Source organism: Terrapene carolina, unplaced genomic scaffold, assembly GCF_002925995.2.
Source record: "Terrapene carolina triunguis isolate 2854851 unplaced genomic scaffold, T_m_triunguis-2.0 Scaffold238, whole genome shotgun sequence".
NCBI lineage: Eukaryota > Metazoa > Chordata > Testudines > Emydidae > Terrapene > Terrapene triunguis.
This window is the reverse complement of record NW_020664589.1, coordinates 13,172,353-13,195,284: the sequence shown is the minus strand read 5'-3', so window position 1 is coordinate 13,195,284 and position 22,932 is coordinate 13,172,353. Positions and strand designations below refer to the sequence as shown.

Here is a 22,932-nt window from a genome sequence, read left to right as displayed (position 1 = left end):
TTGACTTGGTCCTGACTCAGCATGCGGGGCTGAACTAAATGACCTCTCGAGGTCCCTTCCTGCCCTACGTTTCTATGATTCTGTGCTAAAGAATATTGCTCACACCCTAAACATTCTTAACTCCCTCTGGTGGTTAAAACAAAACACATAACGCAACGTAACTTCTACCTATTTTAAAAAGCAAAACATACAGTGCTTTGGAAAGAAATGAGTCAGGTTTTGGTCTCAACATGATAAAAGAAAAAGAATCACTATTGTTTTTCCCACCATCAGAAGAACAAACAGTTTTTATATTATAACACCTCTCTTCTGCCTTCTCACACTACAAACTTTTTATTGAGATTCTCCTTGTCCCCCATTTTATTCTCACATGGGGTAAATAATGCTGATGATGATTACACACAACAGGGAAGATCAGTAGTATGGCAAAAACAGAAGTTCATTTTCATCCCTAGATGCAAAATTTCCGTATTAAACACAGTTCCTGATTCTCTTGGCAAACAGTAGAAAGTATTTTTAAATTCAATTTAAGCGAACTGTGAAGTAAAAAGTTAAGAATGATATGAGGCTAGCGAAGGATTGATCCAAAGATTACAAGACTAACTAACACACAGACCCTCATGAAATCAGCTACTTGATTCCATCTTTGTCCCTGATGAATCAGTTTTGAACTACCGGATTTACCCTCATGTCACTAACTGAAACAAAATGTATAACTCTATTAATATTTACTATATATGGATCTTTACATGTTTAACAGCTAACAAAAATAAATTGCATCCAGATACCTTAGTGATGGGAGACACAAAAATGCTTTTAACAATATATTGCTTCCTGAGCCATGTGTCTTATGTTTGAAAAATTCTAATTCAGTGTTTAGGACAATCATAAGTCCAGCTGATTCAGAGAATTGCATAATCTATTCCATTCTTTTGATTAACAGAGCCTGAAAGCATCTTTTATTATAATCACAAGAATCTTTGCAGAAGAAAAAGAAAGCACCCAAATCCAAGAACAAGTACACAATATTCTGGGTAAATAAGTTTGCTCTGTTTTTAACCACAGGTAGGAGGTTCAACAGTTGTAGTTTGGAAAATGGAATAATAGAAACCGTTTGAGATTTAAAACAAGTATTTTTTTGCAAAATGGAATGACCACCATTTGCCTGATGCTGTATATCGTGCTACTTACCCTAAAAGTTGGATAGTAGAGAATACCATATTCTTTACAGGTCTCATAGTTCTCTTCCTCCCCGCAATCCAGCACACCAATCCTGATGGCAGGTTCCCAGTCTGAAAATAAATAAATAAACACATTTACTTTTTGGTGCAGCGGTGACCAGGCATCCTATCTTAGGTCATGCTCCGGCTCCCATGGAAGTCAATGGCAAAACTCTCACCAACTTCAATGGGGTAGGATCAAGTCGTAGGTCTGCGCACATCTGTCCTACATTTGCACCCTCAATAATAATTTGTCTGATTAGTTTTGAAGACTAACTAAAGATGACATCTATCACAATGGAGAGAAGTATTTTCAACAAATCTAAAGAAAAAGAAACCCAAAGCAAACAATTAGACTTCTCTCGAAGGCTGCTGGCATTTACTCAGTCCAAGTGGATGAAGCAGGGCCCAACTCAACACTAACAAGTGGTACTGTATTCTCTGGTTTATCCTGTCAGCTAAGCTCATTATTCAGTTAACTGTATTCTTCATGTCAGTTTTCAAAGATGAACATAATGGTCTCCCATCTGCATGGCTTTCAGTTACATGGTTACATAGATGATGTATAATCTATCAGAGCTGATGGTAACATAGACCTGCTTTTTGCTGAACTTGTAACTTATTCAGAGGCTTACAAAATGGTGCAATGCCTAATTAAACCACAAAGCTCACATTCTGATTAATGAAGGTGTAAGTGCTGTCCAAGGGCATGCTGGATGCAACTGGAAAATATCTGAGCAAATACAGAACCATGAAGATTAATTGGGGTGTAGTTTCAAGTTTTGTAAAAAGAGTTGTATTGAGAATAACTACAAATATTTAGAATGATAAGTCGCTTGAAACATTCTTACACAAACCATTTTGATTAGAGAACCTTTGGAGGCCTTTAATAGTTAGTTCCTTTCCCCCTTTATCAGTATTTTAAAGTAATATGGTGAAGTACATGCTGCCAGTAAACATTTAAATGTATTAAGCTTCATTGCTAAGAGATACCTGTGCACTGTACAGAAAAATATTCAATCTTTTAAAAATAAAGTTCTGTTGCAACTCTCACTCTCCAACAACCTTCCTCCACTACCTATGTAGAATAATAGGAGGAAACAAGGGAACATTAAATGTCCATAACTAACCCAGAGAAATTTGGAAAACAGCCATGACAACTCTGGACATCCTCAAGGAGGGAGCTTCAAAAGCCAGCCCTCAGCATTGAAAAGGTCCCATCTCCAGCATGTCCTCCCCCGCAATAGGAAACAAGAAATAGCATATGTCACTTTCCTTGCTGTACCATCAGTTTAATCATTCTTTAGTGGTCTTTAAAGAAACTTGTGTTTCTTGTTGGAGGCCAAAGATAAAAGGCTTGACATTTGGAAAAGGATCATTATTACTCATTTTCATTATTCATTTTGTTGTGTGATAGAATACGCTTATTAGGGATGAGATAAATTAACACCATTGTCCCTCAAAATTTTCATCCAAAACTTTATTCAGATATTTTTAAAGACATTAGCTTGACCTATTTCCTCTGTTTTTGCCCACATATGCCCTCCATGGACTGTGAAGTGTAAATTCCAAAATGCTGCAAATCAAGCTGTTCTTGTGAGATTTCCAACTCAATTTTGCAGCTCCAAGTAGCTCGGATAGTTCACACACGTATCCAAGCTTTTGGAGCCTTTGGTATTCAAACACACTGTTGACATTTAAGTCCCATGCCTACGTGTGGTACTAAAGCAAACAGATACATTCATGTCAGCTTTGCATCAAGAACTTTAGAATTGTCAGTATTTTTTTGCCCCAGAGTTCTAAACTTAGCAAGCATAAGAAGAGCTAGGTAACTTTTACTGTAAATAGTGCAACCTTAATGTCAAGTCAAATTGCTAGACTGTGAACAAAACAAGTGTACAAACAATTTTTTTTTGCTATATATCCATAACTTAATAGGATGTAGTCTCTCTTTGGCATTGACAGAGGAATTCTTACAGCAGTATCATAACTCGAGGCATTGTCCAGAAGGATTTGTTTATAACTAATTATATTCTATTTTCATCTGGCAGACTACAATAACAGTTTTAACAGACAGCCGCAAATATTGTTTTGTAGGCTCAAACTGGATTGTTCATGCAGTATTCTTACATCACACCAAAAAGCATCTGACAAAAAGCGTCAATGCTTGCTGTCCTCAGGACAACAGAGGCAGAGACTTTAAAAGGACTTTTCATTCAGTGTGTCAAAAAGGTGAGATTGGGAAAGTTTTTCTTTCTTAATAACTGCCTCTCCCCAAGTTTATTTCTAGGCAAAAGAAATGACTGCTGTTGCAATCCCTTACCCAATTAAATGCATTCACAAGTGGTACAAGTTTTTAGTACTCTGCACTGAAGGTCTACAGCATAGTTTACAAAACTTAGAACCAATGGTATGTCATATAATAGTTCACACACTTCTTGCAAGAATTCTAAATCTTTCTATCCTGGTAAAATTATCATCTAGCTCTGAGAAAAAGCAATAATATGTACAGGAAATCGTTTCTTTTGTCTGCAGGTACTGACTGTTGGATTGAAGACCGATCTGAAATATAGTCTAATCTCTGGATACTTTATAGTGGATTTATATGTTGGGAGTCAGGAATAAAGTCCCTCTTTATAGAAGCAGAAAGCTATAGTTCACTTCTCCTAAAAAGAATAATTTGTATAATATTGCTGACTTAGAATGGCTGATACATTCCACATCTACAGATCAATATTTTCAGCATAACAATGTGCTCACCAAGCTATTCCTTCTATAAGGATAAAGCATTTGTTTTATTATTATGAAGATAGGGTATCAATCTATGAATAATCTATGAATAATCAGGGATTTTTCGTTAGTAATAACGCATAACGCAGTAGGAAGGACAAAAGGAGAGAAAACTTTAAAATGTCTGCATCATGATCAATAAGCAAAATCATAGTGACATTTCATGCCATGTTGTGCAATCAGTTTAATCCGACTAGCTTCAGTAGGTAATTTCAAACCCTAATAAAAACAATATCATACAAATTGCACTGGAACAACAGATCACATCATTCAGAATTCTCAAATTGCATATAACTAAACTAATATAGTTAATACTATCATCCAGTTGGTGTAACAGATGGCAACCGTTTTCTTATTTGAGGAAAAAACATTTTAGGAAATATTCAACATGAAGAGCTGTATTAATGTTTATTATTCCAGTTTCACAGTGAAACAGCTCAATGACATAAAATACAGTAATACGCCTCTCTTCTTGCTGTCCTATACTGCTATACTTTACAAAAAGAAGTTGTGGAATGCAAGCATCCATCTGTAGGAGATACTGAATTTTATCTTACAAGTTATTTTTCTGTGTAGGTGTGGAGATGAAGCTAAGGCTCTCCCTCCCTCTTCCCAAAAGTAAACAATAAGGCCATGTACTTAATAGGGCTTATAATATTTTAAAAGCAATTCACAGCTGGACAAAGTTTGGTGGTCACACCACACATACAACAAGGAGTCTGGTGGCACCTTAAAGACTAACAGTTTTATTTGGGCATAAGCTTTCGTGGGTAAAAACCTCACTTCTTCGGATGCATAGAGTGAAAGTTACAGATGCAGGCATTATATACTGACACATGGAGAGCAGGGAGTTACTTTGCAAGTGGGAACCAGTGTTGACAGGGCCAATTAAATCAGGGTGGATGTAGTCCACTCCCAATAATAGATGAGGAGGTGTCAATTCCAGGAGAGGAAAAGCTGCTTCTGTAATGAGCCAGCCACTCCCAGTCCCTATTCAAGCCCAGATTAATGGTGTTAAATTTGCAAATGAATTTTAGTTCTGCTGTTTCTCTTTGAAGTCTGTTTCTGAAGTTTTTTTGTTCAATGATAGTGACTTTTAAATCTGTAATAGAATGACCAGGGAGATTGAAGTGTTCACTTACTGGCTTATGTATGTTACCATTCCTGATGTCCGATTTGTGTCCATTTATTCTTTTGCAGAGGGACTGTCCGGTTTGGCCAATGTACATGGCAGAGGGGCATTGCTGGCACATGATGGCATATATAACATTAGTGGATGTGCAGGTGAATGAGCCCTTGATGGTGTGGCTGATGTGGTTGGGTCCTCTGATGGTGTCGCCAGAGTAGATATGGGGACAGAGTAGGCAACGAAGTTTGCTACAGGGATTGGTTCCTGGGTTGGTGTTTCTGTGGTGTGGTGTGTAGTTGCTGGTGAGTATTTGCTTCAGGTTGGGGGGTTGTCTGTAAGCGAGGACTGGCCTGCCTCCCAAGGTCCCAAATAAAACTATGCCCAAATAAAACTGTTAGTCTTTAAGGTGCCACCAGACTCCTTGTAGTTTTTGTAGATAGAGACTAACACGGCTACCCCCTGATACTTGACACCACACATAAGTCATTTTCAGAAACTGTGCTTCAGGACTTAATGAGGGTGGAAAGCAATTTACAGCTCGGGTTCTACTAGCATCATTCTCTCTCAATTCCAAAAAAATCTGTCTGTACTATGCAGAGAAATGGTGCTTTCATAGTCATGCTAGAAAATGTCTGTCAAGTGTGGTGCTGGTAGAACCACATCTGGTGTCTGATCACCATTTCTGAACACTGCTGTAGCTAGCAAAATTCTCCGAATGTAGACAAGACTTAATCTGTACAATTGTTCTTGGCTGCATAAGAACTCAGGAATTTTCTTTTTAAGCCACTCCCTACTACACCAGTATGTCGAAGGAGAATCCTCAAGTAGTTACTTTAAAATACTGAAAGAAGAATCCAAACAGCTTTGGCAGAAGTTGAAGATTCATCTGTCACTATTAATGCTAGTGTCTTTGGGAGTTTTTTCTTTTAGAATTCCTGCGAATCAACAAACTCCTTTAATTTAAAAACATACCAAAGTTAAACTTGCCTCTGCGTCAAAGGACATGAAAATTTCATTAAGTTCAAAACTTGACTGACATTTCTATGCCAGGCTGCTTTTGAAATTTAGCGTGACCTTTGTTTTTCTTTGAAAGAACTCCTGCATTTTTATCAGGAAGGATGGGGCAGCTGATTGAGAATTTCAGTTGTAGTGAACATGCCAACAGCTGAACAGGCGCCAGCAGTAACTATAAGCATCCTAGAGCAGATGGACATGTATTCACAGGAACACAAAAGATACAACAGTCTATTTTATCAAATAAAATGCAAAATTAAAAAACAAAGTTTGGCTTCATGGTATCTGTCTCATTCAACTTTTACCACTCCTCCTCCCCCCTTTTCCACCTGTCTTGATCCCCCTACACACAATGAACAGAAGCACTATAAACCTAATGCAAATAGCCTACTTTACAACAATGCAAGCCCATCACTAGCTAAATACTTGGGTTAAAGAGCACCAGCTGGGATGCGTGCAGTTTAGCATTCACTTCTGTTAAAAGAGCCTTTAGTTTTCTAAGGGAAGTGAAACCCTTGCTTCTGTTCACCTCTGTAACACGCAGCCTAGATTGTACACATTTTATTTACAGTGGCATTGCAGCCTACAACACTACTGCATATTAGATTTTAAAGTGATATTAGTATTACCGGAAAGGCCCAAATAGTTTTCAATGAATGCAGAATGAAAAATAGTACCAAGATTTTCCAACACAGCATTACTAAAGAGTTAAAAATTTAACATGCCACATCTCACATGCCAAATTTAGTCCAGTGCTTCCAAAGTAACAGCAATACTTTGCTATATATTTAAATATACTGGAAATTGTTCAAAAAATGAAAGTTAGGGATATCAATGGAAAACAATTTCTGATACAGATTACATTGGAGGATCTCTAAGTACCTCATGTGTATCTTAAAATGTGTGAAAAAGGAAATCCAGTAAAATTATTTAAACGAAGACTATTACTACGTATTCTGAAGAAATTTCCAGCTTCCCTTATAGATCCCTGCAAATATAGAAGTACAAACAATAAAAAATTCAAAGGCTGGTCAAATTGACTGTATTTAGATTAAACCTATCAACACTTAATATTCTAAAGTATCCAACATATCAACATCAAAACATTACTAAAGAGGGAACACCTTTTCACAAATCTTTTTCTCTTTTATATACTACTGGCATTGCAGTATTCTCCATTATGAATGTTTAGTAACAGATAAGAGAGACATTGCAGGGCTTCCCTTTATTAGTATTCCCTGATGATCAGGTGTAGAACTAGCATGAAAGTCTATTCCTGGACTATACAGCTTCTCCTGAAAAGGTGTTCATTTAAGAAATAAGAAGGAAGACATAAGTGCCAGCTTTGGAAGCAGTGATTAAAGGGTTTTTCAGTTATCTTTGCACTGAGAACTATTATGTAAAATTCCAGCAATTCCCCAAAATTCCCCAAAGCAAAAATTACAGGCAAGTTTTAATTGCCTTTAAAAAATAGCAATAGTAAACTTAAATAGAGCAGCAGTCCTGGAAACTGTTTTAATATTGAGTATTTTAGCAATTGGGCACCATCAGGACCAACTCCAAAATTAATTGTAATGTTTATTTTGATGGAAGAGTAGATACCTAAATGAAAATATAAGTTTTGATGCTCCATCAGTGTACGTGGCATTGCATAAAACAGCCATGGTTCCTGCTTTCAGTTTTTGAAGTTTGCAGTTGTTACTGCAGAATTTGAGACCTTCAGAAAAGGAATAAAAGTGAACTACATTAGCACAGGCCTTCTCTATATAGAAAAGCTGCACCAATTTAACTAGATCAGTAAAAACTGCAACCCCCTTGTGTAGACACTGTTTCTGTATAAGAGCGCCTTATATTGATTTAGAGATCCATATGTCTTGTCAATGTGGTAACTACAACTGAAATACCTAAAATAGGTTGTAAATCACATCTTTATTTATTTCAATGTAAATCTGTGTGTGGGAATTTATTCTGGTTTATGACACTCTTCATCTGAAATAAGCGTGTCCACACTCAAACTTTCCTCAAAATAACTAAGTGTGAATTATAACCAATTTGTTATTTTGGTTCCAGTTGTCATGTAGACAAGCCCTAAGAGCAGCCAGACAAAGGGCATGCACCAAATTCACAAAACAAATTCCTAACTCAATTTTGTTAAATCCGTACAATTTACTTATGTGGACAAGTGCCAGGAGATCTGAAACACATTTTAGTGTTTGAGTAAAACACGCATGAAAGATAAATCCGAGTAGTCCCCGCTGTGTGAAATATTTTCCATTTCCTTCCTCATTGTGGCAGTTCACATGGGTCTCCTACTAACACCAACCTTTCCAGACACAAAGGGTACGTCCAGACTACCCACCGGATCAACTCCGGAACTCCACCAGGGCAAGAGGCTGAAGCGGAGTCGACGGGGGAGCCGCGGCCATCGATCCTGCGCCGTGAGCACGGGAGGTAAGTCGAAATAAGATACGTCGACTTCAGCTACGCTATTCCCGTAGCTGAAGTTGCATATCTTACATCGACCCCCTCCCCCAGTGTAGACCAGAATTAAGACAGAGAAGTTATTTCAGACAGTGCCCTAACCAACTGCACTGTTAGTAGTGCCCATTTTGGTCTGACAAATTGCTAATGCAATAAGGTCTGCCAATCACAAAAAAGTAAATCTTTTAGGGGGGAAATTTTCAGATGTGGCTAGAAGCACAAATCCCTCTTCCCACAAGGTGCTCCCCCCAACCCTGCAGTTGGTCACAATAATATAAATAAAGTTTCAACAAAGGTCTAATCCTATGAAGTGCTGAGTTGAACTCTATGGCTGTATTTGCAAAGAGCTGCCAGCTCTGATGCATTTAAAGCAAAAAGCCTTTTTCAAAACTAATAATTGGAACCCATACAGTGCTAAGTTAAGCACAGACAATGGCTCCAAATAAGATGTCCCATTAAAATCAGAATTTCACAAGAGAACAGAGGTATCTTTCCTTACAAGTCCCAAGATGCACAGATTTCTCTGGAAATCACCCAATTTTGCTATTAAGAGTTGGAAGATCCTCTCTATTCCAGAGAGGCAAGCTTCCACCATCTCTCTTTCAAATTCCTCTTCAAACCACATTTCTACCATTTAGTCCATCAAGCTTAATGCACTGCCCAGGTAGTTCTCTTTTTTTAAAGGTATTTGCATTTGATTGGTCATCAGTAATGTCATATTGGATTGAAAGCAACTTGTGGCAGCGACCTTTCCGGTGTATATTCTATATGGCTCTGAGATGACTGTCAGTGCTAGCTCAACGAGTAAAAATAGTAAAATAATAGTATCTTAAGTGACTAAATACACATCACACCTAGGGACAGGGGTAACAAAACTTTTTTGGCACACAAATCAAATACTGATTATTACAAAATGATTCTGTCCTATTACATGACTGCTGGCACATTGTGCAGTCTCACACCACACACAGAATGTCCGCCTATTTTCCCATTGTTATTCTTATCCAACACTCCCTTTTGGAATGAAGCATTTATTTTTGCTTTGTGCTGGGACCTGAGTGTCTGTTCTAACTGTAAGAGCACAGAAGCGAGAGATAGCACTATTAGCAGCCACACTGGGTAAGAGTCAGTCAGTGTTCCAGAAGGCCACAAGTGAAAATTCATTACAGTGTCAAGCAATATGCGAGAAACACATTGAATGTGCTGCATATGGACCCACCCTGCAGATTAGCCACCAGGGCTGTCTCAGACTGGGCTAGGGTTCATCCATTTAACCAGTCGGTTCTCAAATGTGTCTTGCAATTCATGAAGGGAAAGGCAAACTCATGTCAAGGATGATATAAATCTTGTGGTTGGTGATCCAGTAAGCCAGACTGCTGATGAAAAATTCCAAGTGTTCTGGACTGGAGAAGTTTAAAATGTTGCTGAAAAAGTTATTAGTAAGAAAATATACATTTTAACTATAAGCAATGAAAGCTATTTGTACGTAAAATTAACAAGGTGCCATGCTGATGTGTAAACAATTTTTTTATTATTTTTATACAACACCCAAAAGAAAGCCAGGCACTTTTCATTAATCAAATATTATAAATTCATTAATAGAAGCAGAGAGTTCATTCCTGGGGGGCAGCGCCTGAGTGAAAACCTATAGTCAATATAGGACTATAGCATTTCATAACGATAAGGAAATAAAGGTGGCTTCTCAAGACATACATGCTCAGATTGTTAACAGGAATTTAGTACAGTTGCCATTTCATTTGACAAAAGTTCTATTCAGGTTCTTAGGTGGTGCCCATCATCAGGGTATCTAAGCAGTAAATCCCCATGCCTCTGAGAATTTGGCTTACAGTTAGTTTGGATTTTTACAGTACTTCAATCTTTTCTATCTTCATTTCTCTATACAGCGCTATGCAAGTGTTCAGTCTTCCTTTTTAGATTAATGCACTGCAGCTCAAACTATTATTTCGTTATTTGTTTAGCTCTTAAAATAGGGTAGGCACTTTACAAAACATACAGAAGATGCAGTGCCTGAAAGCGTTTACAATCTAAATATACCACATATGCTGTCAGAGCTTCCACTTGTACACTGTGAAGCACCAGGATACTGGATATTTGCACATACACAACACCCCAGCAGTGGAATTCTCTTCTTCCTGACAGTGAAAGCAGCGATTCTTTTCTTAATTTGAAAATATTTTTCACTATTTCTACCGTTGTTGCCATTTATTACATATTGCTCCTTTCTGGGCAGATCTTTGATATAGTGACAAGTGTTTTGCAAATCAACAAGTAAATAAAATAAAGTGGGGGCAAACTGGGATTTGGGGTATAATGTTGATGTCCTTGTCCAGGATTCTGCTGGGGGGGGGGGGGGGGGGCACCCCAAAAAGGGGGGGGAGGGGGAGGGGGGACGGGTTGGGGGGGTTTGCTATGGGGACTGGATTGGTGATGGGATGGCGGGGGATGCCGGGAGGTAAATTGCTTTGAGATCTACCAACTAAAACCAGCTCTCGACGTGCACCGTCATATTTTGACAGTTGCTTATTATGGTGGCTAGCTGTGTGAATGGGGATTGTGGGGGCGGGAGGATCAGTGATGTTAAGGGGGGGGGGACACCCCATTACTTTACACAGCCCAACGCACAGATCTCAAGGGCAGGGCAAAGCTGTTGTGGGTGGAGGGGCAGAGGGGGTACAAGGTGGGGGGGGGAGTAGGAGAGACTGAAATCTTCTCTCACATGTGCAGCCAGGGCGAAGTGCTGCAGTGGGGGCGAGGGGGTAGGAATGGGGGGGGAGCTACATGCTGCACAGGGGGAGGGAGGGCAGAGGGTCACGTCCCTGGCCTAGGCGGTGCGGAGGAGGCTGAGCTGGGCTCCCCGGGGAAGGGATCGGGGGGCTCCCGGACTCACCTTTCACGTCCCCGGCCAGGGCCCGCCAGGTCGGGGCGAAGCCGATGCAGTGGCCGCACGATGAGCTGTAGAACTGCAGCACCCAGGCGGCCGAGGAGTTGAGCAGCGCCCGGCGCACGGTGCCCGCCTCCAGCACGGTCAGCGGGTCCTCCCCGGGCCGGTACAGCCGCGCCGCCTCCCCGCCCAGCCCGGCCGCCGCCACCAGCCCCAGCAGCAACAGCGGGGCCGGGGGGCAGCCGCCGCCTGCACCACCCGCCGCCATGTTGGGAGCCGCTCGCCCTAGCAACAGGCCGGCCCTGGAGACGGGCCTAGGCCAGCAACCAGCACCCGGCTGGGGTTGGCACGCAGGAGGGGCGGGGTCAGCGAGACACGCCCCCCAGGACTTCCGCACTGACACGCCCCTCGGATGAGGGGAGTCACTCCGAATTAGTCCCCCCCCTTCCTATACACATTTGACACGCACGGCAGATAAGGGGGGAGTCACCCCGAATCAGCCCTCCCCCCACACTAGGACTTCTGCACTGACTGCCCTACAGATGAGGGGGCGTCACCCCGAATCAGACCCCACCTCTCCCCACAGGGCATTGCCCCACAGATGTGGGGGGGTCAGCCAGAATCAACATCCCCCAATCAGCATTGCCAGCCCCAACCCTTCAAAAATGAAGGGATATAAATAATAATACATTTGGGGTTCTGTTTATTTGCCTCCTGGCTTTCAAGCCTTTAGGGGATTCTGTCTTTGAGCCTTTCTCTGCCGCCACGAGGCCTAGAAACTTACTGGCTTTTTTATTTACTTGACAGCCACGAGTTGCACCTAATCACAGGATTCCAGGAGCTGGGACTTTAAGAAAAATGCCAAATATCATGAGAGTCGAGATAAGATTGTGAGAATTGGGGAACGCTGCCTCCAAGTGAGGGAGAGTCACTCAAAGAAACTCACTCCAATGAGGGAGTCATCCCCAAAATGGAGAGTGACACCCCAAAACAATCACTCAAATGAGGGGAGACCCTGCAAAATGAGAACAGGTATCCCCCTGAAAACAGAGGGGTGCTGCCCTGAGAATTGTCCCCCACCAAAAAAATTGCATCTTGTGCCCTCAAATGAAGCTGTCCTGTCTGCCCTAAATGAAGGAAAGCTCCATATAAATGAAGTGGAGTCTACTCTCCCAAAAGAAGCTGAGTTTCTCCCTTACACTGATGAGACAAAAGCACTGTAAAATGTTGCATGGAAACACACACTCACAGCCAAAACTTGCATTATAAAGGGGGTGCTGCTTCAAAAGTATCTCAAAATCAATCTTCTTATAATTCCCCGACTGAAAAAAATTCCCCCATACACACACGTCAAAATGGGGCAGAATTCCCTGCTCCCAAATTAGGATCTGCCCTAATTTATGGTGGCTACAACCTCAGTTGTCACTGGGCTACTCAGTGGCCCAGAAAAGCTTGACAATCAGCATTCCAGACACTTCCTCTTCTACCACCGATATTCTCCCTTTCATGTTCAGTCACTCCTTCAGCATGTCCTTACTCTGGGGGCTCTGTGTGTGGGTACCAGCACATCCCTGTACAGGCACAATTTTCCAGGGCCTGTTCTGCCTCCTATGCCCCCCCATACAATCAGAGGAGCGTAAAGGGGGTCACAGTTAAGAACCCCACACTAGCTGGACTAGTGCATCCATTGGTAATAATAGCTAAGATTTTTTTTTTTTGCATATTCTAAAGCCTGGCCTTGTTTTCCAAGGAAATTATTGACTATACAATTAAGTAACAAGAGATGTTGTCATGGAAGTGCAGGAGAATGAACAAACACCAGAAACATGTCTATGGTTTATTTTAAAAATTATACATTTATTATGAAAATAAAAGTTTTTACCTTCATGACATTTCTTCCTGGCTCATGGAGAAGAACAGTTTAAAACTGTGGCTGTGAGGAGTTGGGATCAATCCTACTAAGAATCATATTTTAAATTGTAGAACTGAGCAGGAGAGAGACACTAATGGAACTACAGTACTTTAAAGTTCTTTCAGCACACAGGACATGATAAAAAGGCTGACCAGAACTCCGCAAGTTCTAAAGAGGACTTTTGAAATACTGTCCTTTTTAAGTCAGGTTGGTTCTGAGCTAGTAATGCATTTCTAACACCTCCTGTAGCAGTAGCAAACATACCAAAGCCTCCTTTCATTTGTAGATGTAGGATTAAGGATTTTCATTACATTACCAAAGAGAGAGAAAGAGAGAATGTTCCCCAGAGGGAGAATTCAAAGGACTCTAAGAACTGTCATAGATTCAAATAAAGAATGAAGTCACCCAAAACCCAACTAATTCTTTCACTTTTTAGGGTACAGACAAACTCACCTCTTAATACTTCAGGGTAAAATAGCAAACATACAGAGCCAGATTTTTATCTCAATTACACCAGAGTAAATTCAGATAACGGAATCTACTTCCATGATAATTTACTCTGCATTTACACTTATGTCAATGTCCACATGATGTCTATAGCACGGATTAGAACCTTACAAATACATAACATAAAATAAACAAATAATGCTGATCTGAGAATCAGAGACCAGATTCTGACACCTTTATTTATGCTGAGTAGCACTTACACAAATGCTACTCATGAATAAATGTGTAGAATTGGGTTGTCTGTTTGTATTTGTCTGTATGCTTTTGATTTGGTGCATGCAATGTCCTTTGACTGGATATTTGGTAAGGGAAAGTATTTTAATTGCAGCAAAAAAGTGAAGCAAAGTGAAATGGACCAGATGAAAGAATGGGGAATAATGTGGCTGAAAACGTATGGCTCCGCAAGCTGTGTAAATGCAAGAAAACTATGGATGCTGACTCTGCAATAAAATGACCTTTTCAGCAGATAGGCCGTTTGTTGCAGAACCCTGAGGGCTTGTCTACATGAGGAAACTGGCTGGCAACTATAGTGTCTACATGAGGAAACTATAGTGGGATAATTATAATGCTGTAGCTATGCCAGTATAACTCCTCATGTGGACACACTATTCTGGAATAAAGTGACTTTTGCTCCAGAACAGTGTCCACACAGAGGGGAGGGGCGATATCAACATTGCTATAGCGGTATAATTATACCACTATAGTGCTGCTGGTCAATTTCCCCATATAATCAAGCCAAAAGAATAAAAAACCCAACAACTTTGGGTAAAATTCACAGAGGACCAATACAAGGGCCTATACATCCTATTTTGAGGGCATAGACCTTCGGCTGGCCTCTGTGGCTGCTTCTAAGGGGTGAAATTCACTCCTGTGCAAACTATAGAAATGCCAGGAAGGAGGAGAATAACTAATAGAAATGAGACTCATGCCTTTGACCTTCCACTACTTCTGAAACACCTCATACAACCAGCTCAGGTGTGTCCATGATGGTGGGTTTTAAAAAAACCCACCCAAACAGCAACAAAACCCCCACGTATTTGCGAATCTAATCCCCACTGTGTTAGGGCTAGTAGGGATGGCGATTCTCAGTCCAGTCACAAATTCATTGTGCATATTTGAAAGTGTTCTTTACATGATTATTATTATTTGTTATCTAATGCCTCAGTGCTCTAATCCTGGGCCAGGACCCCATTGTACTCAGGGCCGGCGCAACCCATTAGGTGACCTAGGCGGTCGCCTAGGGCACTACAATTTGGGGGGCGGCGACCACGGCGGCATTTCAGCAGTGGGACCTTCCGCTGCCTCTGTGGGAGGCGGCATTTCGGGGCGGGACCTTCCGCCGCTTAGGGCGGCAGAAAAGCTGGCAGCGCTCCTGATTGTACTAGGTGGTGTACAAACAGAACAAAGACAGTCCCTGCCCCAAAGAGTTTACAATCTAAGAATAAGATAGGAGATAACAGATGGATATAGATGGACCAACATGCAGTACAAGGAAACAATAAGACAATATTGGTCCATGTGATAGGCAGTGGTCTCAGCACACCAGCTGCCTTACCCCTGTCAAATTTTTTGTAGGCTGTTTGTTGGCAAGGAAAGATTTAAAGGAAGATAATGAGTTAGTTTTGCAGATGTTTACAGGGAGTTTCTCCCAAGCATGAGGGGCAGCGTAGGAAAAAGCATGACAGTGGACAGTGGAGACTGGCATTATGGGCTGATTGGAGGTTAAACATTGTTCAACACTGAAGTTTCACCATCACTGAAACAGAAATGAGCAAAAGTTCTCGGGATGTCAGATACTTTTTTGCATGTGGCTAGATCTATATTTTGAGAACAAATTTCCATATAGCCCTTTTTGCTATATATTAGTTGTTTGTAGCTGCTGTACCTTAAATATCCAACAGGCCAAATTCAGAGATAACATAAACGCTGGTATCACCCCTTGATTTATCCTTTATTTTCCTGTTAATTGTTTCACCTGCTACTCACCTCTTTGCCACCCCTTAGCAGTCTATGTTCCTTTACATCTACTTACAGAATTGTAACTTACGCCACTATTTATGTCATCTTTTAATTTGATCCAAAGAATTTTCTGACTCTATTTTTATTGTATATCCAATGCAACAAAATGAGATTGTTTCAATAGTGAAGTCTAAATTAATCAAAATCTCCTAGTTACTGCTAACGAGGAATTTAAATCGGTGATGTTTAAGATATTTTAGAGTACATTTTATTCAGAAGAAGAATTGTTAAATGTGTGAGACTGAAAGAGATGGATTACAGGAAAATTAAATGTAGGGTTTAACTGAGAAATAATCATTTTCTATGAAAGATAATGACTTCTCTTGAGGCTAGTATCAAGATTTATTGACCCAGGAGGTTAATATTGATCAAAACCAAGGCAAGCAAAATATTAGACCTTGAAGTAAAGTAATCTTGATATTGAAGTCTTGCCACTGCCTGAACAGGTCAATATATCTGGGTGCCAAAGTCTAAGGCTTTGTACACATAATGGTGGAGGATATTAAACATGTCTGACATGTTCTGTGTATAAACTTTTTATTCCCATCAAGCAGCAGTTACTTTATAGCTTTGTCCTTCTTCTATGTATAGCTATCCTGCAAAGGTTCAGGCTTCACTTAGGTTCCTGATTGCTGCTGTAATGGTCATCTCTCTCAAGTGTAACATACAGCCCTGCAATCTGAATACTCTAAAATAAACCAAGCCCTTGAGGCACTCATTCACATATATAAATTATACTCAAAAACACTTCTTTATTGCTAACATACATAACAGGAATCTTGATGATGCTGGTACTAAATAATAAGAAAGTAAACTTTGAGAAAACTATGGTTCTTTAATATATAGATGTGTTACTGTACCCAACAACTTGTCTGTACAACCAGGGCAGGAGCAAACTGTCCCCATCAGGTAGATGGGTTATTAACTCACAGAGTGCTAAGAGATGGCGCTTGAGCCAGCACTCTGGTCACTATTAGCACCAATTAGGTTCCTCCAGAGAAAGCCTGGCTAGTCAGGGGTGTGCCTGATTACTAGGCTAGACTGGGGTTAGGAAGTTAAAGTGCAAATTAGCCCATTAACAGGGAAGTAGTTTAAAAAGAGCACAGGAAGGAGGTGCTTGGGGGAGGAAGGGAAGTGTGTAGCCAACCAGCACTGGGTAGGGTAAAGGGAAAGCTCTTCTCTCTCTGTCAAAAGGGGATGATGATTCTGTGACACTGTAACTAGAATTGCTGCATGAGGCTGTAAGGGTGGTGGTGGTTGTTGCTATAACACAAATAAAATACACAACAGTGGTTACAAACCAGAGGTGTCAAAGCCATTTGTGCAGGAAGACAAGCATGGAAGGCCAAACCCTGTTGTACTGACAATAAGAAAACCTTATTGTTGGAACAAAGAGCTGAATTACCATGAGGATAAAATAGGAAAATTAACCTCCCCAAAAGGGCAGAGGGCATGTAACACTGCACCCTGGGTGGGTCACTGGCATCAGGGAGTGAACCTGGGAAACCAAAGCATGAGCCTCTTCTACCTAAGTTAAAAGACCAGGTACTGTTAGCCAAGGCTGTAGCAGGCTCAGCAACTTCTCTATGTGGTCCAGTTGCTACTAGCTACCGTAGGGACCAGAGCATCATACTGAAAGGAGTGTGGGTTCCATCACATTTCCTTTGGCATTAACATTCTTCCAAGCTGCCTCAGTCTGTGAGAAGTGACGCAGGGACACCCTTCCCTCAACCAGATGTTCAAAATGGGATTCAAAATGTTCAGCGCACGTAGCTGCTTCTCTTCTTCTTCTGTCCCTCCTTTTTTCAAACCCTTTGGAAACAGCCAAAAGGCCAGTTCTTACTTCTCACTCCATCAGATGGTTTTGCCCTTTGATTCTGTTAGAGCCTTCACCCTCGAGAGTTTTCATTTCAATTCATTCAATAGGTACAAAGGGCAGAGGTCAGGTCACCGTGGTGACAGGAAAGGGTAGCTGGTCCCAAAGCTTGTTTCTACAGTAGAGAATCTAACCACTGTAACTGAACCAGTCGGATGGCACGCATGTAAACAGGAATGGTGCCAGAGTCCACGACAGCCACCTTGTTTTGGTTGCAAGTTCTATCCTGCACTCACACATCGCTCTCTAGTAAAACATTGCAACGCATTTCCCTCTTGGTATCTATCGAACAGTTCCCATCAAAGCTTCCCAAAGCAGTAGCTTGTGGGAGCTTTAGCAACTCCTTCTGTGTAGCAACAGAATTGTTGGGGAAAAGACTGATGTCTTCTGCAATGAGGGTGGGAGGGCAGTTTGCACTGCTGGGGTTATTACGTCAGCACTTGCTGTCTACAGTAGCTTTGCATTGGAGGAGAGTGACATGATGGTTAGCCTTTTTTTGGAGTCAGTGCAACCCACACACTGGGGTGAACACCTGTGCATTGCTGACATCAATTCTGGCTGGGTCACTTTTCACTGAGGGCTCCATTAGTGGTACATTAAGAATGAGAATTTAAACATAAGAAAGTCGAGCCAACTCCTTAGCGGGTATAATTTGACATCTTCACTGAAGTCAGTGCAGCAATGCTGATTTACACCAGCTAAGGATCTGGCCTAGAATGTGTGTTTCTGTGGTAGTGCCTCTACTTGTACCACACAACATGCTAATTTCACCAGAACTGTCTGAATAATTGAATATATTTTAATATTGCAGCTGAATGTCAGAATTGCCCATTCCACTATTTGCTTTACTTAGGGACTGAATCTGCAAAGACTTTCACACATGCTTAACTTTATGCAATGTGAACAGTCCCACTGAGTGCAAAAGGACTATAATGCGTAAAGTTAAGGACATGCACAAATCTTTGCCTACATTTGTAAGCTCTTTTCATGTTACGGATGTACAATTCCTAGCACAATGGGACTTTAATCTCTTATTGGTGCCACTAGGCACTATTGTGATATAAATGGGTATCTAATAAAATAATATAAATGTATTAACATATGGTATTCAATCCATTCCAGTCTGTGATGAAAATAGTTAAAAAAGAAAGGTTTTATTTAAGTTGTTCAGAAGCCTAACAAATCAATTTGAAAACTGCAGTATGAAGTATCTATATTTAAAAATATTAACACAAAATACATTTGCATTACATCTTGTCCAACAATTCCAAATCTTAAATATTGTGCCTTAAATATAAACAGTTACATATAATTTATACTAAATTAATTATCTTGATTCCCTGAATGAGTAGGATTTAATAAATCAACGGAACTCATTATTTGATTCCTGAGTTTTAAGCAGTTTCTGTATATTGATAAATTAAATAAAACACCAATTAACAAATCATATACAAACAAATCAGACCCCTAGTCTCTACTGGCCAATGTTTGTTTAAAACAGTAACAAAGTCATTGGCCTTCTCTGAATATGAAAAAAATGCAAGTACAGAGCACACATGGAAACCTTATCTGGATTAAGGAATGTGAACATCCTATTTTCCTCCTCTACTTCCTCAGTTTCCCAATTTTGCCCATTCCAAGGCAAGTCGTACATGCTCAGCATACATTCTTTTTAGGGGGATTATAATAATTCAAACACACTCACATGTGCTAAATGCATACCAAAGACCTAATTATTTTCATAAATATATACAGCATTCATCAAACTGGGCTGCTGATAGGAAGTATCCCATTTAAAGTGCATCACAGTGTACAGACAATTGGTATGTGTCTTATTTACATAAGAACACAGACACTGAAACAGAAATACTTACTTGATCATTTGCCTACCCCAGCCAGCGCAGGATCATTCTGTACAGTATGTTCTTGCTCCAGTCTAATTTTGCTTTCTCCAATTTAATCTTAAATATCTCAAGAAACTGAGGGGGTTCGCACACCCAGCAGAGGGGACAGCATGGTTCTAAGGCACATGAGCAGTAGGGCCGATATTAGTGCAGAGAGCAGGCATCGTGGTCTCAAATGTGAACAAAATCCATTCCACCTGCGTAAATCCTGAGAAATTAGGGAGAGCTTGGAGGGGGTTAGGGAAATCAAATCCACTTCCACAATCCAGGGTCAGAGTGAAGAGCTGCTGGTGAGCCCCTCTGTAGCTGCTGCTACTGCAGCTCCAGCCTGTAGGTTGCCACAATGACCACAGCCTCTCTATAGGTGTGTAGGGGGGTCACAGGATCTGCCTAACCACAGATGTGGTGGCCCCTCCTTTGGGCTGACCCCTTCTTGGCCTTTTGGAGCAGAATATGTGGGGCTGCCATGAAGACATTATCTACAGTGCATGGGGGGGGTGTGATATTTTTTCATCCCTGTAAGTCAATTGTTTGCACCCTTTTCACTGTGAACATGAACATATAACTTAGCCAGGAGATGCTGGTATTGGATGCAAAGTTCAGAATTAAAATTCTTAAGCATATGCTTATGGAACCATTGCCTTGAAACTCATAGAGCTTAAAACCTCCACCACTGTGGGCTCTAAGAGAAACATCTAATCAGAAGTTCTTTTGAGAGAGATCTTTTTAAGAACTCCTATTGTATCAAGGACCAAGCTGTCAAAAATGTCTTCAGTTACTCTCATCTTCACAGCTAATTCATCCTCAGCATAGTCAGTCCACTGAGATTCTTCTTTGTGGAGCTCCTGAATCTAAAAATGTAGCATAGACATAAATGTTGACATCTAGAAAAAGGGTTTGATTTTGCAAGATGCTGAGCAGTTGGTCTCCTATTCAGAAAAGCTACTTTGCACATGTTATCTTAAGCATGAGTAGTTCCTGTGAAGTCTAGTGGAGAAGTCACATGCTTAAACAAGTCTTTGCTGGCGCAAGGCCATGGTGCTCAGAACCTTGCAGGATTGAGCCCAATGAGCGGACTTAATTCTGCGTTCAAACAGAAAGCTAAATAAAACGAACTAATTCAAGGCCAAAATTTAGGAGTTTTTGAGTAACTGCAATTCCCATTGAAAGCAACCATTAGAACATGCAATCAAATCCATCACCTGAGCCTTAATGCTTTGACAATGCTGGATTATTATTGTAAATATAAAGACAGGAGAGTCATAACATTCAATACGTTATTTTAAGTCAATGTAGCTCTGTCACAAGAGTCCGTAAGGATTGTAGATTTAATATATATAAAATATAAAACATCTCCATTTATGCTTACCAGAATAAGATCCACTCGGTCCCTTTTACAATTTCCATACTTGGTCATATTAAGTAGTTTCCTCTTCATCTCCAAGCTGTTCTTTTCCAAGTTCATTATCTTAATAATTTCTCCCTGAATAAATGACTTTGAAATAAATAAATAAAAAAAAGCTGAACTGTAATGCTGTGCACATAAGATTTGTCACTGATGTGGAAGTTGCAAATGAGAAATGTTGATTTGATCTGTGAAATTCAAATTCAAAATCTGGAAATGTCCCAAAGTTTGTGGGTTTGGTGTGGGATGTGCTGAATCCTGGGTTTGGGCTCAAGGTCATCATTACTGAAAAATACGTTTTTAAAGTGAGAATACTTTAAAGGCTATACTGTACCTCTGAGTAAAGCTGACTAAGAGATTTAGAGGCCCAATTCCCATTTCTTTTAACATAAAAACATCTCCAGGCTGTAGAATATGTGCCTGCAGCTTAATTATTCATAATTAAATGGCTCTAGAAGTCTATGTGCTAGGGATTAGCTGCCCACCTCACTCTGTTTTTATGCATGCATTTCAGATCAACCCTCTCTATCACCACCTGTGTTGTGCTCTTATCACTCTGCTTGCCCAAGTGTTGTACATTTCCTTACCATTTTACTCATCACACATTCAGATCTCTACACTGACTTTCAGAATTGTGCCCTTTAAATCCCCATGATGTACCTTAACCTCACTGATATCTGTTTTTCTGCAAATATGTCTGTAATAGCGAGAATCCAAATTTTCTTTGAGCCACGGAAGAGGATTTGGATTTGCTGTCACCTGATATTCTGCGTGTAACAGCTCGTGAGTTAAATCAAATATAACCTGGAACAAAGAGGAAACAGAATAGCAAAATCAATTGAATCTGCCACTGCTATTTTTTCAAAAGTTAATTTAAGGCTGGTGAAAGGGGCCAGACTGACAGCCCTGGAGTCTCCAGACTCGGTGCAAGATTCCCACACGCAATTATATTGCTGACATCTCTAAAGTGGGTATGATTGTGCCACCCTCTAGTGGCCAGAATCTAAAGAACATATGAACCCTAATACTAGTCGCGATCAGCACAGCACTATCCGAGCACCTACTGTGCAAGTATGAATGGTTTAGGCACTGCTGCTGTTTTACATGTAATAGTGAACAGGAGGGACTGAGAATCATGTTGGTTTTGTGTCCCCCAATGGACGGCAACAAAATAATTGTCTCAGATTAGTGCAATCTATATTTTATTTCACAATAGCTTAATAAAAATAAAGTATTAACTCTTCATTTTTCTGTGCCTGTTTTGGTCTCCCTTTGCTATAGTCGGTACAGTTAGATTGAAGTTAGGTGCTCCTTAAAAAGCAATTTTCATTTTTAAAAAACTGGAAATATTAAACCGCAGCTAACGCTTTAAAAATACCTGATTGTAAATCCTCTTGCTTTCTGCTTCCAGATCGTCATCTGAGATGTCATTACATTCAGAATCCTTTGGCACATGGATCCTCCTAGAATTTGAACAAATGTTTTGAGGCGTCCATAGTTCATCTACTGCATGTGCAGACAGTATCTTAACATGTGAACTATTATGTGGTACCACCAGAGGAACCTCCATTGTTTTCTTCCAAGGAGCTGAGTGCCAGTGATCTAATCTATGCTGAGTTTGCCTTTGAGTTTTCATCTCCTTGGTATGTTGGATAGAATTGAGCTGATCAAAATCTTCAGAGCTTCCAAAAACACCAGCATCGAGGATCTTAATAAGGAACTGGAAGGGGGGAAAAAAAAAAAAGAAAAAGAAAAAATCCATTGCATTTACAT

General features: G+C 40.4%; 1 protein-coding gene across 2 annotated transcripts in view; it reads right to left on the bottom strand.

Moving 5' to 3' along the window:
- The window catches only part of QSOX2 (quiescin sulfhydryl oxidase 2), a 39,121-nt gene extending 27,254 nt beyond the window's left edge, over positions 1–11,867 (bottom strand). Inside the window, exons 1-2 of one of the 2 annotated variants that reach the window (XM_026657336.2) lie at positions 11,543–11,867; positions 1,192–1,292 (exon numbers count right to left, since the gene is read on the bottom strand). In XM_026657336.2, coding sequence (XP_026513121.1) covers positions 1,192–1,292; positions 11,543–11,804 — 363 coding nt within the window. In that variant the 5' untranslated portion in view covers positions 11,805–11,867. The remainder of the gene's footprint in view (positions 1–1,191; positions 1,293–11,542) is intronic. The other variant, XM_026657335.2, reaches the window with a different exon arrangement.
- Between the last annotated feature and the right edge of the window lie 11,065 nt (positions 11,868–22,932).